This window comes from Onychostoma macrolepis, chromosome 16 (genome assembly GCF_012432095.1).
Source record: "Onychostoma macrolepis isolate SWU-2019 chromosome 16, ASM1243209v1, whole genome shotgun sequence".
In the NCBI taxonomy this organism is placed as follows: domain Eukaryota; kingdom Metazoa; phylum Chordata; class Actinopteri; order Cypriniformes; family Cyprinidae; genus Onychostoma; species Onychostoma macrolepis.
Genome location: NC_081170.1, coordinates 31018729 through 31035200, shown reverse-complemented (window position 1 = coordinate 31035200; position 16472 = coordinate 31018729). Strand labels below are relative to the sequence as shown.

Genomic DNA, 16472 nt, shown 5'->3' with positions numbered 1-16472 from the left:
CCAGTGGACCAGATATTCCAGTCTTCCGCCCGTCGCCGTGAGTCCAGGATTTCCTTGACCACATAGACGGATGGTTGTTCGAGGATTTCTGGGGGAGGAGGTTCGTCCACTTCTGTGGGTCCTGGTGCAGAGGGAGAACAGGGTTTTAGGAGTGACACGTGGAATGAAGGATGTATTCTGTACCTGGGTGGGAGTTGGAGTTCATAGGTGACCTCGTTGATCTGCCTCTGTATCGGGAAGGGACCAATGTAGTGGGGACTCAGCTTCTTGCACGGCAGGCGGAGGCGCAGATCCCGGGTGGACAGCCAGACCTTGTCTCCGGGATGGTAGGTGGGAGTAGTGGTTCGCCGGGCATCTGCGAAGATTTTATGCCTCCGCACTGCACGTTGGAGGTGGACATGAGCTGAGTCCCACACTCTCTCGGAACCAGTGGTCTACAGCTGGAACCTCCGACAGCTCTCCTGTCCACGGGAAGAGTGGTGGTTGGTACCCGAGTATGCACTGAAATGGTGTAAGACCTGTGGTGTTTTGTTGCAGGGAGTTCTGTGCATACTCGGCCCATGGGAGGAAACGGCTCCAGCTGTGCTGATCGTCATGGCAGTATGCCCGGAGGTAACGTCCGAGTTCCTGGATCTTGCGCTTAGTCTGGCCATTAGTCTGGGGGTGGTATCCGGAGGACAAGCTGACCGTGACGGCCAGCAACCTGAAGAAGGCCTTCCATACGTGGGAAATAAACTGAGGACCTCTGTCCGAGACTATATCTTCAGGTATTCCGACGTTTCGGAACACGTGCTGAAATAAGTGTTCTGCTGTTTCCATGGCAGTAGGGAGTCCTTTGAGGGGGATGAATTTGCAGGCTTTGGAAAAGCGAGCGACTGCTACCAGCACACAAGTGCTCCCTTCAGAGTTGGGAAGGTCCGTCATGAAGTCTATTCCCAAGTGTGACCAGGGTCGATGAGGGATTGGTAATGGTTTTAGCTTGCCTACTGCAAGATGCCCGGGGGGTCCTGGACATGGTGCAGACTGAGCAACTGCGGACGTACCTGATGACATCCCGGGTCATACTAGGCCACCAGTACCGAGCTTGGAGGAGCGAGAGGGTCCTGTGGCTGCCTGGATGTCCAGAGCCCGGTACATTGTGAACTGAGGCCAGGGCAAGTTTGATGGCCAATAACTCCCGGTTCCCGATGTCATAGTTCTGCTCTGCTGAGGTCAGTTTCTTCGAATAGTATGTGCAAGGATGGAGGCTAGGAGGCTCACCGTGGTATTGGGACAGCACGGCCCCTACGCCAGTGGTGGAGGCGTCGACTTCAACAACAAAAGGAGCTGAAGGATCCGGGTGGTGTAGGATGGGGGCCGTGCTGAAGGCTGTCTGCAGTTTCTGGAAGGCTTCGTGGGCGATGGAGTTCCAGGACAGGGACTTGGGTTTTCCTCGGAGTAGGGATGTTAAAGGGGCTGTGTGAGTGCTGAAATTCGTGATAAAGCGACGGTAAAAGTTGACAAATCCCAGGAACTGTTGGAGCTCTTTAATGGTCTGGGGACGAGGCCAATTCCTCACAGCATCTACCTTCCCCTGGTCCATTTGAATCCCCTCTTGGCCTACGATGTATCCCAGGAATTGTACCGTGGGGCAATGGAATTCGCATGTACCCCCCCACCCCCCCTGTATAAATGTATATTATACTGTATATAAATTGCGGTCATCAGGGAGCAGCTATTATCCCTGGCATTGAAACTGCTTTTGAATGCACGATCGCTTTTTAGTTTCACTTTCACTTTCGAGATTTGCGATCGCACGTTTGTTTATACTATGGAACGGCAGTACTTACCACACATTTTACAAGATTGCAGTGGTGCTCGGGATCTGCAAATCATTCGCCATCATCCTCAGTCATCTCTCCTTACTCTGTTTATGTGGTAAGTGAAATCTTATGTACTGCAATGTAACAGGCTACCACTAGCCATCGTTATTTGTTTCCGTGCCTTTCTGAATACGGATTCATGCTTCTGGCACACCCCTAACCCCTACGGGGGTACGCTGACATTTCCCAGGTGGAGAGTGCGTTTGCAGTGCACTTGTGCCCACAAAACGCCGCCACTTGGAGGAATCGTCTCGTCTCTCGTCCAAAGCATGTAGGCTGATGGCCACTCGCGGCCAAAGCTTACAGTGCTGCGGGCCAAGCTGCCTCTGCCCTCCATGCCATGGCTATCCTGCGAGTACACCAGCCAAGGCATTAAAATGCACGAGGGTAGTACCAACCCGAGGTTGATGCAGGAACTGCGCTCGGTGACTGACCGTGCCCTAAGGGCGACAGAAGTCACAGCGCAGTCCCTCGGGAAGGCGATGTCCACACTTGGGGTTCAAGAGTGCCATCTATGGCTCAGCCTTGTTGAGAGGAGCGGTGTCGATAGTGCGCTGTTCGACGCTCTCGTCTCCTAGGCTGGACTGTTCGGTGACACTGTCGAGGACTGTGCCCAGCAGTTCTCGGCAGTACAGAAGCAGACCGAGGCCAATTGGGTAACAGGTAAGTGGTACATCTTGCCCTGGCGTGATGCACCGCTCGTCCGCAGGGCAAGCCCCAGTCTGCTTGTCGCCATGGGCGCCCTCCCGCGTCCTCCAGAGCTGCTCCACCCCGTGCTGAATTGTCTCATATGCCGGCGCGTCGAGCCTCTCGCAGGAGCGCGGCGCCCCCCATGTCCCAGTCGGCCCCTAATCGTCCAGATAGGTGACAAAGCTCACGCTGCCCACCCCGTCTCGTTGGCTCACACACATGATTCGACTCGGCTACGCGATTCAGTTCACCAGGCGACCTCCCAAGTTCAGCGGCGTTCTCGAGACTTCAGTGGTAGCTCGGAAACGCTCCTGTCTTGCGCGAGGAGATTGCTGTCCTCCTGGCAAAGGATGCAATCGAGTCAGTCCCTCCAGCCGAGATGAGGCAAGGGTTTTACAGCCCTTACTTCATCGTACCCAGGAAAGGCGGTGGTCTTCCTGGACCAGCGAGTCTTGAACCGGGCCATGCACAGGCTCACACGGAGTGTTGCCTGCTCCTATGCGTTGGCGCACGGCGCCTCTCTGGCAGACATCTGTAGAGCTGCGGGCTGGGCGACACCGAACACCTTCGCAAGATTTTACAATCTCCGCGTCGAGCCAGTTTCTTCCCATGTGTTGGGTAACAGGTAAGTGGCGGGAAGAGCTGGCTGGTGTCACGCTTGCTGCGCCATTCCTCCTCACCCGGGGATACGAGTGCCGTTTTCCTCCTCCAGTTCAGTTCCCTGGACGGCGAACCCTTGTGGAGTTCCTCCAGCACCATGGGAAGGTTGCGACCTTTCGCATGGCATTTGTCTGTCACGCGCTCGCTTGTCAGCATCTGCATGCCACAAGGTTGTGACGGGGTTCAGGTTGTGGCGCTTTCCATAGGACCCATATGTCGTCACGACATAACTCGTAGTGACCGACAGATAGGGAACGTCTCGGTTACTTACGTAACCCTCGTTCCCTGATGGAGGGAATGGAGACGTTATGTCCCCATGCCACAATCTCGAACCATCGCTGGTTGCCAGGGACTCGTTCTCGGCTCCTCAGCGTAAAACCTAATGAATGGATGCACCTGCCGCCTATTTATACCCGTGGGCACGGGGAGTGGCGCAGGTATGCAAAATTCACTAGCCAATATTCATTGGCCTTTTCTCTTTAGTCAGAGATGATTGGGGCTCCCAAGTAAATCCCCTATGTCGTCACGACATCCCTCCCTCAGGGAACGAGGGTTACATACATAACCGAGACGTTCTAGATTACAAAAAAGTAGATTAGATTTCTTTGGCTTGTAACAATCAAATAGCAAATCAATAGCAGCTGAAGAAGCCAGTTGTGAAAGTAGAGATGTAAAGAACCTAAAACCCCAAACACAAACTATTTCAGCCACAATGTGTTTATATATAGTTATGTTATATATGGCTCTAAATGTTTGTATTTAAAGAACATAAAAGGAACCTATCTAATTTAAAGTGCCGTGTTCTTGATACTATTGAGTTCCGTGACCGTTTCTCTGTAGAGCATTATACAGAATCAATAAAGGCAGTTTATCAAACCGTCAATCACTCACACTGCCACTCAATCACTCAATACATCAGCACCTGCTAAAAGAGCATATGTGTTCAGCTCTCTGAACATCTGCTGTTCCTGTAGGAAATCTGACTGCAATGGATTACAGGCTTTCTCAGGGCCAGGATGCTTTGAAAGAGCTACATTTCTCTCTCTCTCTCTCTCTCTCTCTCTAGTAATCTGCTCTAGCATTGCTATCTACAATAGGATGTATTTTTACACATTGTGTGTGTGTGTGTGTGTGTGTGTTTTGTCAGAGTGAAAGCAACACTTTTTACCTCCATAATTTGTAATAATGCTATGAAATTGAAACTGGATATTACTGAATATGAAGATAAAAATGTTGAGCAGGACTTGATTTTGTCCTTCGGGAACTGATTGGACCATGAAAACAGATTGAACAAAAAGGTTAGAACAAGTAAGAAGTGTATGTGACAAAGAAACAAACAAACAAATACATATACTGTATATATATATTTTTTTTCTTTAGAATAAACTGTACTGATGAATTGTTCACAATAGGAAAGGAATATGCAATGAAGCAAACAGGGTCAATTTTGATTTCTGCTGACTAAAGTTTAAAATAAACAAAGCAAAACTAATATATATTATGATGATGTTTACATTTATATAGCATTTAATGAATAACAAATCATCACTATATGCTTAATGTTCCTCTGAAAATTTGCAAGATATAGCAGCGGATAGAAAAGACAAACACCAGATTACTCCTCTTTTGGCACAGATGAGGCTGAGGATTTCACTGAACTGGTTACAAACGCTGGACAATCAAAACCACACTGATGGGACACTCTCCATGCTGTGATCTCAGTGCAAAAATATTGACTTAATAAGAGGAATTTAAGTGTCGCAGTGAACACGTTCACAGCCCTCTGGGACTGAATAAAGAAGTGCAGAGTGGATCTCCCACATACAGGCACTAAACAGTGTGCAGTCATAAAATGCTTTCAACCTTTGTCACTTCCAGCAGTCCACAGCGATAAAAGCTCTGAAACACAACCTCAATTATTAGGTCAAGTATAAAATCTTCATTCTCAAACATTTTTATTTTTATTGCATACTTCAGATCCCCTTTGAGAGCTGAGATTTCAAATTAGGACATTCTGCTAAAACAGCACTGATAGCACCTTCACCCTGTCATCACTATTATGCAAAAATAAAATAATAATAATAATAATAAATAAATAAAAAATCCACAAAATATGTGTTTTATATGTATTATTATTCTCCATTTATCCAGTACATTTCTTTCTTAAAATGGCTCAATATGTAGGTGTTTTCAAGAAAACCCATTTAACCCCTGAAATCAATATGCCAGAGCATCCGACTGGCATGAAAGTTTCAAGGTCTCCTCACCAGATGTCTTTGACACACAAAACAATATTAAAAATACTACCCTGTCATTGACCTTCCTGGTAACTCAATTAGTAAAGTTGTAATCAATTAAAAATATAGTTAAATCAAATCAAATTAGGAAGGGATAATGTACAGTTGGCTGGTCATTATCGCAAAAATAAGTGCTGACAGGGTCATCCGGTTATGTACTGTATCATCCTGATGTGGTCCAATATGTAACAGTGACTGTCTGACTGTACATTACCCTCTAATTATACATCTGTTTACCTTATAAAAAATAATTAAACAAATAAAAAAAAATAAAAAAAGCCATAAGATACTGGTTTAAGTGCAAAGAAAAGAGACAAAATAGCCCACAAGACATGAAACACAATGGTCAATTGTCCCTATTGATCCTTTTTTAAAAGTTCTCTGTAGGATTTGAAGTTACATGTGCTGCAAGTGATATGACAGGCTCAACTCACCTTAAAGAAGGTCATTGTAGCGCCATCCTCCACCACTCCATACTCGATCTTGGTCTGCTTAGCCAGGTCATCGGCCGAGTCAATTGGAGATTCCATTCTCTCCACGGTAAGAAAGGCGGCTAGGTTGGCCGTGTAGGAGGAGATGATGATTAGGGTAAAAAACCACCAGATGCCTCCTACTATCCTGGTGGAAAGAGCTTTGGGCATGAGCTCAGATCCTAGTAGAGAGGAGCAGAGATAGCAGTCAGGGTAAAGCAGTGGTCACAATGTGAGGACCAGCACCAGATGCACAGACCCAACCCAGTCCAGACACAACAACTAGTTACAGGGAAAGGCCTTGCCTGCTGACCACTGGGATGACATATCTATGCTGACCGAATACGCCAAAGTCAACCACGGTGAAGGTGGGAATTCATTTACGTTTTAGGAGAATTTATGTGGTCAAATTTAATTAGATTACAGACTCTCAGATTTGTATTAAATCATAAAGGGCTCATAATTTGCTTCCGTCTTTGAATTGCCCTACGTTCTTCAATCCATTTGGCTTGTGGGTAAAAGCCAAAATGAAGAACCATTTTATGTCACAACCTACGTACAATTTTCTGTTATTCCTTAATCAAGCTGTCACCATACCATGCAGAGGAAATTAATTGATGGGGAAAAGTCGGGACAATAACTAGTTGTACTAGGAGGAGATGTCAGAGGACAAGAGCACAGGGAAATAACTGGCTCCTCTTCTCAAGTTCTATGAGTCAGCTGTAAGCTTTGATCTGGCACACTGAGTCCATGGCAAAACACAATGGACTGTTGAAAAGATTAGCCGTTACATGAATTACAATTGAACTGCAAACGTGAGTTCCAATCAGGCCTCAACAGACTGGTAATGCTCTAGTGACCTGTCAATCAAGTCCAGAGTTTGGATATATAACTCTAGATCCCAGACAGCCTGAACAACCATTAAAATGGAAAGAAAGAAAGAAAGAGAGAATTACTCTTTCCCTGTATATACTAGCAATTCAGTTGTTAAAGCTGATGTGTATATTTTTCTTGATGCTAAAAGACATTCTCCTCTCCCATCAGAGACAACTTCAAGTGCAAACATTGTGGCTTCAACATTCCGACATGTTGCTCAATCAATGGCGTGAGTTTTGGACAGGAATACCTGTTTATCCAAACAAGTAGTCGGGCACAGTGTAGAAGGGGCAGGAGAACTGTACGTGAATCTAGAGTCGCACAGTTTACACATTTCACCTTTAAACAAGACTTGGCAAAATCAATCAATAGCAGAAAAGGTGCTTTGGCGCCCACGACCACTTTTATAAAGAAGCAAAAATAGTATGTCAGAACACTGAAAAAATATAAAAAGAAAACCATCCTCAGAAGAGAGTTGAATGCTGTCATTTCAAAGTATCATCACCTGGACCATTTGGTCAGGGTGACCTTATATAACCTGGTTGGGGCTGACTGTCATGTACCCAAGGTAACGTCATGACCAAGCACGCCGTCCCACAGTTTTCTGGGGGCTGACAAGCCATGGGCAGGGGAGCCTCTCTACAGTGTAGTATTACTCATTCATCATGAGACATGCAGACAGTCAAAATACACAATCCCTGCCCGCTTAGCCCTCAGCCTAATGCCACATCTTCTCTTCCAAACTCACAAAGGAACCTGAACAAATGACAGTCCCAATGACACCCTATAATTTTGCTGTTAAAGGGTGATGCTGTTGGACAATAATTAGTTTGACAGGAAATAATAGGCCTATCTCCTTTTTCACTATGATCCAAACACACTAGCATATGACTTTTAATGAGGTCTGCTTTCTGAGGATTACTTGTTCCTAGGAAATAGTTGCAATCCACAGTGCCAATCGGATGGTGGGATTCAGTAGGTTGCCTAGACGCACACTGATGCACCCACATTTGCTGTCAAGCATCTAACACAGGGCTTCCCAATCCTGGTCCTGGAGAATGCCCAACACTGCATGTTTTAAATGTCTCCCTAATCAAACACATCTGATTCAACTCATTGTCTCATTAGTAAAAACTCCAAGACCTTATATGTGTATGTAAGGTAAGAGAGACATCAAAAATATGCAGTGTTGTTGGTTCTCCAGGACCAGGATTGGGAACCACTCATTTAAGGACAGCACTCATGTGGCTGGATATCATTTGTCCCTCTTGTTCAGAGGTCGTCAACCATGTTCTTAGGAACCCACTGTCCTGAAGAGTTTAGTTTCAACCCTTATCAAGCCCATTGAACCATCTAATTAAGCTCTTCAGGACTACTTAAAAATCCCAGGCAGGTGTGTTGAAGCAGGTTGGAAATAAACTCTGAAAGGACAGTAGGTCTCCAGAAGCAGGGTTGAAGACCTCTGCTCTAGTTGGACGCTGACTGTATATGGCCCTGTAACTCTTTAGCATGCTCTTTGATTCATTCTAAAAATTAACCAGACCAATCGCTCCACCAACTAGAACAGCTAGGCAAAAATATCTGCAATGTTTCTTCATTTCTGACATTCAATGTGAAGACAAATATCAATGCTATCTACATTGCAAACAGCTGGTGGCTGGTTTCAGCCAGTCCTCAAATACAAATCTTTCACAATGTAGATTTTGCAAAGACTCACAATGCTAATGTTATATGGCAATCCAATCTCAACTAAACCATTCCATTTGACAGATGCAGTGCAGATTCAAACATTGCCCATGCTATTTTGCAAAAAAGTGCCTGGTGTCTTTCATTACTCAACCAAATATTATTATGCTATTCTGATGCAACACATTCTGATGCATGCAGGTTACATGTGACATTGTTCTTCAATCACCATAGGCCTTTCTCAATCTCAAATATCTGCAGTTGAGAAGATGTGGCATCAGGATTTGGTAGGGTTAGAGTTAGAAGTCAAGAATACATTTGGCAGTCTTAGACACAAGACCAAGAATTTGTCTTTGTGTCATTCTGCCACTTTTTTTGTACATGGAATTGGACTTACCTGCTCAGAACCCTGAAGAGCGAAGACAGTGGTGGTTATGAAAAAGTTTGCATGCAACTAACGATCCCCTGATCCTCTACCCAACACCCACCAATAAAAACTTTCAAGTCCCACACAGTCCCATTCAAACCATTGGACAGCAACCAATTTTCTTCTAGAACTACATGCACAGAGGCACCCATGCATCATAGAGGGCCTGAAAAGAGCAAGTTGGGACCCCCAGCAAAAGAGTGGGATGTGTGCTAAGGGGGGCAGGCAGAGGCGTCTACCTTGCTGCATGAGAGCTCCAACTCCGAACCAGAAACTATTTAGCAGGGTGAAATTGTTTTCCACCACGTCCGAGTCAGGGTTGCACGGGTGGGGGTTATACCATTCGTAGGGGCTAAACCTGTGGCAAGCAACACAGAACACACAGATACATTTTAGTCCAAATTGTGGTACATAGAAGAAAAAATGAAGGAAAGTCAGGTCTACCTATAGAGACACAAGGAGAAAAACACAAGTTAGCATAACCATCAGTTAATTAGATATCCAGATTCTGTAACTATAAACTAACTACAAAAAAAAAAAACAGTTCTCTTGAAGAATCTATCTGTCTTTCTTCACAAACGGTTTAAATGTTTGTTTGTTTGTTTTTTTGTAAATTTTCCTTAATGTAATAAACACATGAGTTATGCTTGTGATAGCTACATGTTGGTTAGAGCTGTTTATGTTTATTTCAGTTCCTTTTTTTCTACTCCAGAAACTGTCAAATAACATATTCATACCAAAGGCAAACATAATTATCAATGTATGAGATCAACCCACTATAAATTAAATTAAGCTATAAAAAATAATACAAATTTAAAAAAAAAAATGACCAGGCATTTCTGATTTTATGAGCCATGGCTTATGTCCCAGTGGAGTTACTAGACAGAACTTTAGGGGACAAATCACCTAAAAATTAATATTATAATTTACACACCCTCAAGTTGTTCCAAGCCTGTATGAGTTTCTTTTGAAGAATGTGGTAACCAGATAGTTGTTGGTCCTCACTGACTAACCTCATACAGGTTTGGAACAACTTTGGGTTTAATACATGATGACAGACTTTTCATTTTTGGGTAAACTATCCCCCTTTAATAAAACAATAAGTATTAAGATGCAAAATATGCCACATGCATATGAAAAACACACTCACTGCAAATTGATACTGTGTTGGATTTTATTATCAAGATCAGGGTTTAGGAATGTGTTTTATTAGAAATATTCAAGCTGTTTTCAATAAAAAATGTTTCTTTAATTTGCAATATTTTCCTCTATATTAGTAATAATGAAGCCATTGTACTGACAGCAGATTTCTCATTTCACATACACAAAAACGAATACGTCTCCAACTACATCAAATCACATGTTAAGTGCAAACACTGAACTAAACTGTTTTCACGCACTTCACGGACTTCAATAAATTCCAAAGCTGCTGAGACTGAGCCAATGGATTATTTTCTCATGTATTATATAATTTATAAACAATTTTATCTGTGCATAACATGTACATGTTGTTTATGTATTTATGTATTATGTACCTTATATCCTAGCATTAAAAAGCAGCTAAAGACATGCACTCAGAAAGTACATGAGACATGTACATAAGGCTTGGAATAGACCGAGCCTTAACTTACAATGTGTCTTGTACTTTATGAGTGCATTTCTTTTTTTATTAGTCAAAGTTATTTTGTTGTAACTGACAGCTTCAGATGCCGTCAAAATAGCTTAACTTGTAGTTAACCCAGAATATCGATTTAAAAGGATTAATTTAGATGTCCAATGCAGAATATCTAGTCAATTCCATCATTGCCACACCCCAATCCCTCGTACTGTGCTATCTTTCTCCCACATTGAGACTTCCCATTTACTCCAGCTAAATATAAGTGACATTGCATTAGTAAAGGTTGATTGGGGGACAATTAAGCATTGTGACCCAATTCTGTTTGTGCTGAAGTAGTCGAATAAAAAAGCATCTACAGGCTTTTCAAGAGTTGAGTAATCAGATACCAAGGAAATTATTTGTCTCAGCTATTTTTTATTCTCCGATGGGAATGGAAACAGAAGAAAATGGACTCTAAAATGGAAACAGAAATTATTGACTTTTAGAGACTAATAGTAGAGTACACAGCATTTTCTGCATATGAGGCTATGAGCAAGATTCATCAAGTGCTGGTGCAATCATAGTTTTTTTCTATCTAAATTGATTGCTGTGCTCTTTAAATAGCTCAACTTCTGTATCAAACTAATACAAAACAACATTGTCAAATAAGCTCTGCTCGAAAACCTGGTGAACGGAACATACTAAAATATAAGTTTATACGTTACATACCCATACGAATACCTTACATTTTTTTATGACATGAGGTTAAGAGGTTAAGATGCTTCCTTAGAAGATAACTTCCCATTTAGGCTGTAGATAGCAAAGCAGCTCACTAGAATAGAGCCATAGGACAAGAATCTTTGAGCTTGAAGCAGTTAGATCTATTCGCTATTTGTGATGCAAGTCTGAGTACATACGAACTATAATCTTGCAAAGATGCAACAGCTGCCCCAGACCTTTCATGCTAAGGGTCTTTGTGCAAGTTCACACAATCATGTTCAGTAAAGCCAATTACTAACGGCAAATCTAACATGGATGGCTGTCATCGACTGGAGCGTGCCAGCGGAGGAGAGAGGCGACGAACAGCCTCTGCATGAGACGCGGCTTAACCTGCTGCTACGGGAAGCGTCAGTAGCCCGTTAGCTGTCAGTTTGATCCAATTATACTGACCTTCTGTTATCTCCGGTCATCTGTGCCGCAGAGGGAAAATTTTGAGCAAGGTCAACATGAAGAGATAAACGAAGGCTGAGGAAACATTGATGCCTCGGGAAAGAACAATGGTGCCATTTCTTTTCTTTTTTTTCTTTCAGAAAGTCATTGTGCACAGGACTGATAACGCACCTGATAGCAGTCATGTCAGATCTGGAAGACTGACACATTTAAATAACGTCGCTGTGTAGCTGCATTTAGCATCCAGAACATGGGTTGAGGTCATGTTGTGGAGCTGACATACAATTCAATAAGGATACTACACAATGATGCATTGCTAATCCATGCACTACCATAGATTTCAAAGACTGACTGTTTGTTCAGCATAGTCTTGCAGGGTTTTCGGTCTTAAGAGATGCCTAATATTCCTGTAGTATTTCAGCGCCAAGCATGACCTCTTTTGAATTTGAATTTTCTCTAACCTAAATCTGTTTTCCTGGTTTTATTCAAGTCAAAAAATAGTATTTAACTTCACTGAATTAACTTAAATACATAAATGTATAACATTGTAATTGTACTCAAATAAAATTGAATGAATGAATAAATCTTCTACTAAAATATTTGGTCCCACTTTATATTAGGTGTCTTGAATTGTTAGCTACCGTGCACCTATTGTGTTCATGTTGAATTGCAAAAGTTTTGCTGCTATTGAGGTGGGATATGTGTAAGGTTAGGGGCGGGATTGGTGGTCGGGTACATAGTAATTAACAACACTTAATATATAGTAGGTCCTTTTTTTCTTTAAGATGCATTACTCTGATATGGCTTTTTAACATATTTTTCAACACATCTCACTTCCCATTTTTGTATGTAGCACCTGTTAATATCAGGTCCAGGACTATATTTTCTTGCATTTGTTTCAGTCAGCAGATTACAGAAATAGAATTGGTTGCAAACATTAATCTATGAATGAAATAGAATAGACACCTGCAAGATCAAACAAACAAACAATGTTGAATTAAGTTTACTGGAGCTCACCTAATATATATATATATATATATATATATATACTGTATTTCCATCCTCTTCCCTCCTAGACTTGTAGTTAATTATCTAGTCAGCCCCACACAGCAGTCTGTTAAATCATCCTAAGTGCAGCCCATTTAGAAGCATATTCCACCTGGAAATGAGCGGGATCTGATAAGCACTTGCCCTGACTGGTGAAGGCATTACTCATCTTGTGAGGAGCACGTATCTTTCCTTTCGCATGTTTGGATTTTCTCACTGCAGTAAGGACAATAGTTCATTAGTGATGTTTTCTAAGGCAAACATTACTACAAATATTGCTCATATTTTTATTTAGGGATTTGAACAAACTCCTAACCTAACCCTTATAATTAAACTCTGGTTTATAACTCATCCAGCACCATTTGCTACAGATATGAGCGATACCTTAAATCATTCTGCTCGTTGAGGAGAGGTGTACTATTAATAATTAAGCAATTCGATTTATGATTTTCGCCTGGCAGACGATAAAAAAGGCCTAGATTTCTCAGATCCTAGACTGACATTGAAGAAGTAACCTGAGCCCTCTCCAGGGACCTATGTCGCAGTGGCTCTTTTAACTTGGACCAATAAGAACCCTCCTATCCACAAGTTTCCTACGCCCCATGAAGCCTTGCGTCAAAAGTGGGAGTGTCTTCCGGTTCGAAATAAACAAGCGGGACTGTCAGAGTTTCTCTGTGTCTGGAGAGCGTCAGCGCCGCGGATCATTTCATATAGTTACCAGCTAACATAAACATTAAAGACTTGTAAAATCATTTTAGCTCAAAACACACTTTCAGACTGCAGCGAGTGTTTGAAATAACTTCGGTCCCACTTTACATTAGGTGGCCTTAACTACTATGTACTTACATTTAAATTAATCATTTGATACAATGCACTTTTTGTGTACATACATGTTTTTACATTGTACTTATATTTTTAAAAATACCTATATGTAGTTACATCTGTAATTAATTTCTGTAATTACATTTATAATTACATTGTTGATCCATCCCTTACACCTTAACCCACCCTTAAACCTACCCAGACCACCAAACCTGTCCCTAACCTTACCCGTATCCACCTCAATAGCAGCAAAAGTGTTTTGCAATACAATATGAACACAATAAGTACATTGTATTATTTTTTTGATGTAAGTACATAGTAGTTAAGGCCACCTAATATAAAGTGGGACCATAACTTCTGTGTGAGATCCGATGAAGATTATCAACAAAGCAGAAATATGCAATGCAAAAGACTATGCACGCATTACCATGTTAAACATAGTAAATACGACCGCCTGAAAAATCAGACAAGTGATGTATTTCTTTATTTACATATTTTATCTGTCAATAAGTTTCCTCTCTTCATACCTGATGTTCATACATAGCTCTGCGTATGTCATAAATCATTAACCTAATTTTTGTTTGGGAGCTCCCTGTTTTTCTGACTGAAAATATAACAATGTATTGGGACTGGAGAGAGTGCTAAAGCTACTCATGGTCATATGTTTAGTGGAAAATGATAAGAAATGATCATTCTTTCTAAATGTGATGTAGAACTGTCTTGACTACAATAAACCGAAACAGACGCAACTGAATAATAGGCTGTGTGCATCTTTCCTTTGTGAAATAACGGTAAATACCACTTTATTTCTGTGTGACTAGTTATCAATCCTAACACAAACTAATTAGTCAATGTAGCACTTATTATTGTAAAACAGGTCTGAGGTTATTAGCCCCGCTCGACCCATTTAAAGCACTGGCTCTGACAGTGGAAAAGACCTGAAAAAACTTACCCTGCATCCCAATGTGCATACTATCCACCCTATCTGCCCTAAATAGTATTGAAAATTACTAATGTCACATAGAATTTAGGATGGATAGTATGCACATTGGGACGCAGGCTTAGCCTCTTCGCTAATTAGCACACAAAATACCATTTGTATACTACTTCTGCCGCCTCACCGGAAGTTTTACTTGAAACTTGTGGATAGCAAACACCCAGAACTTTCTGGCAACTGTACAGCAACTCATTAGCAAGCGCTAAGAACACCTTATCAACCATTCTGAGCATATATTAGTATTGTAACAAAGGCATGCACTATTTATACGATAGGTAGTCAACCACAATGCCTATTACCTCGGCATATTTTCTTCAGAAAATATAAAATTCAAGTTAACATGGAATCAAAATTGACCCTATTCATTTTCTTGAAAGCATGTTGTATGTAAAGATTCATATTTTGTTTGTGTATACACTAAAAAATACAATATGAATACATGGACACTCTTTCAAAAAAAAAAAAAAAAAGGTACAAAAGCTGTCACTGGAACAATGCCCTTTGAATAGCAACATTTTTATACTTTATATTTACCCATGAAAGGTGCATTTTTGCACCTTAAAGGTTTATATTTCTATCTGAAGTGCACATAGTATCTAAATAGTACATATTAGTTAGTACCTTTTGAAAAGGTATCGCCTCAGTGATAGCTTTCGTGAGAGTGCGGCATCTAAAGTATAAGGTTTTCTGTGTATGAAAAACTTAAAGATGTAGGTTACAAATGCATATGAAACTCTGTAAATTCATATAATACTGAATTAATAGATAAGTTCATCTGAAACGGCTTTTCAACATATTTTCAGGCTTCATGAATCTCGCTTATTTTCCACATTGCTAATCTATACTGTTCACAATCCAATCAATTTCCAGTGGATACAATCTGGTCCAGAATGACATTTTCTCGTATTTGTCTTAAAACTGGTTGCAAACTTTAATCTATGAATAAGATATAATAAACATGCAAGATATATTTCTACTATATATTATGGAATAGTGAGATAAGCTTGCCTTTGATAGGAATATGGTTTAACACATACCACATTCACGATCAGATAAACTAAAAAAGACTGATTTATTTGAAGCATTAGGATCAGAAGCAGCATTTGAGTATTGCATCAGCTGCATGATTTACAGCATCAAGGCAACGATTGCTTTACGGCAAGAACCAGTGTCATAAATAAGTGTAATTCATTTCCAATCGAGACTTCCTCAGCTGTTTCATCACCTGCTTTCGCAGAAAAGAGAAAAAACTTTGTAAGGAGAGGAAAACAACAGGAACAAAAACAACTGCTGATATGCATTACAGATTCTGAAAAGAGGATAAATATTTGACTTTCATACTGTGCCCAGAAGGAAGGTTTCTAAATACTGCATGGTGAGAATAAGCCTTAGGAAACCCTCCACCAGTCCCCATTATGTCACCCTGTGATCTCTTTCTCTCTCGCTCCGTCTTTCGCTCTCACACGCAGACATGTTTGCTGCATATACCGCTTTATAGTGCACATACAAAAGCAGTTGCACATGCACACATAAAGAAATGTGTACAAAGAGACAAACACATAAACACAGTAATACTATCTTGTGTTAGGTCTTGTCTGCTGTGTGTTTCTGTTAAAGCATGCTGTTTATTTGTGTACTTGTTATTTGTGCTTTAGTTGAGAATTGGAAAGGTGAACACTTACCCAGCATTAACATTAGTGCAGTTAAAAGGTGAAAGGTGCATATTCTGAACCAACTTAGATGACAGTTGTAGCTTGTTAGAAACTTGTGTGATCATATTGCCAGTAACATTTATAAAGCACAAGTGCATTAACCATGAAACTCTTGGGTTAGACCAGTTGAATGCGGTCAACCCAAGAGTTTTAGGGTTA

The 16472-nt window shown here is 41.4% G+C and overlaps 1 protein-coding gene across 3 annotated transcripts in view; it reads right to left on the bottom strand.

Moving 5' to 3' along the window:
- The window catches only part of grik2 (glutamate receptor, ionotropic, kainate 2), a 228797-nt gene that overhangs the window by 35000 nt on the left and 177325 nt on the right, over window positions 1–16472 (bottom strand). For all 3 annotated transcript variants that reach the window (XM_058746765.1, XM_058746766.1, XM_058746764.1), the window contains 2 exons: window positions 9208–9326; window positions 5944–6161 (listed from right to left, as the gene is read on the bottom strand). In XM_058746765.1, the coding sequence (XP_058602748.1) occupies window positions 5944–6161; window positions 9208–9326 (337 nt within the window). The remainder of the gene's footprint in view (window positions 1–5943; window positions 6162–9207; window positions 9327–16472) is intronic.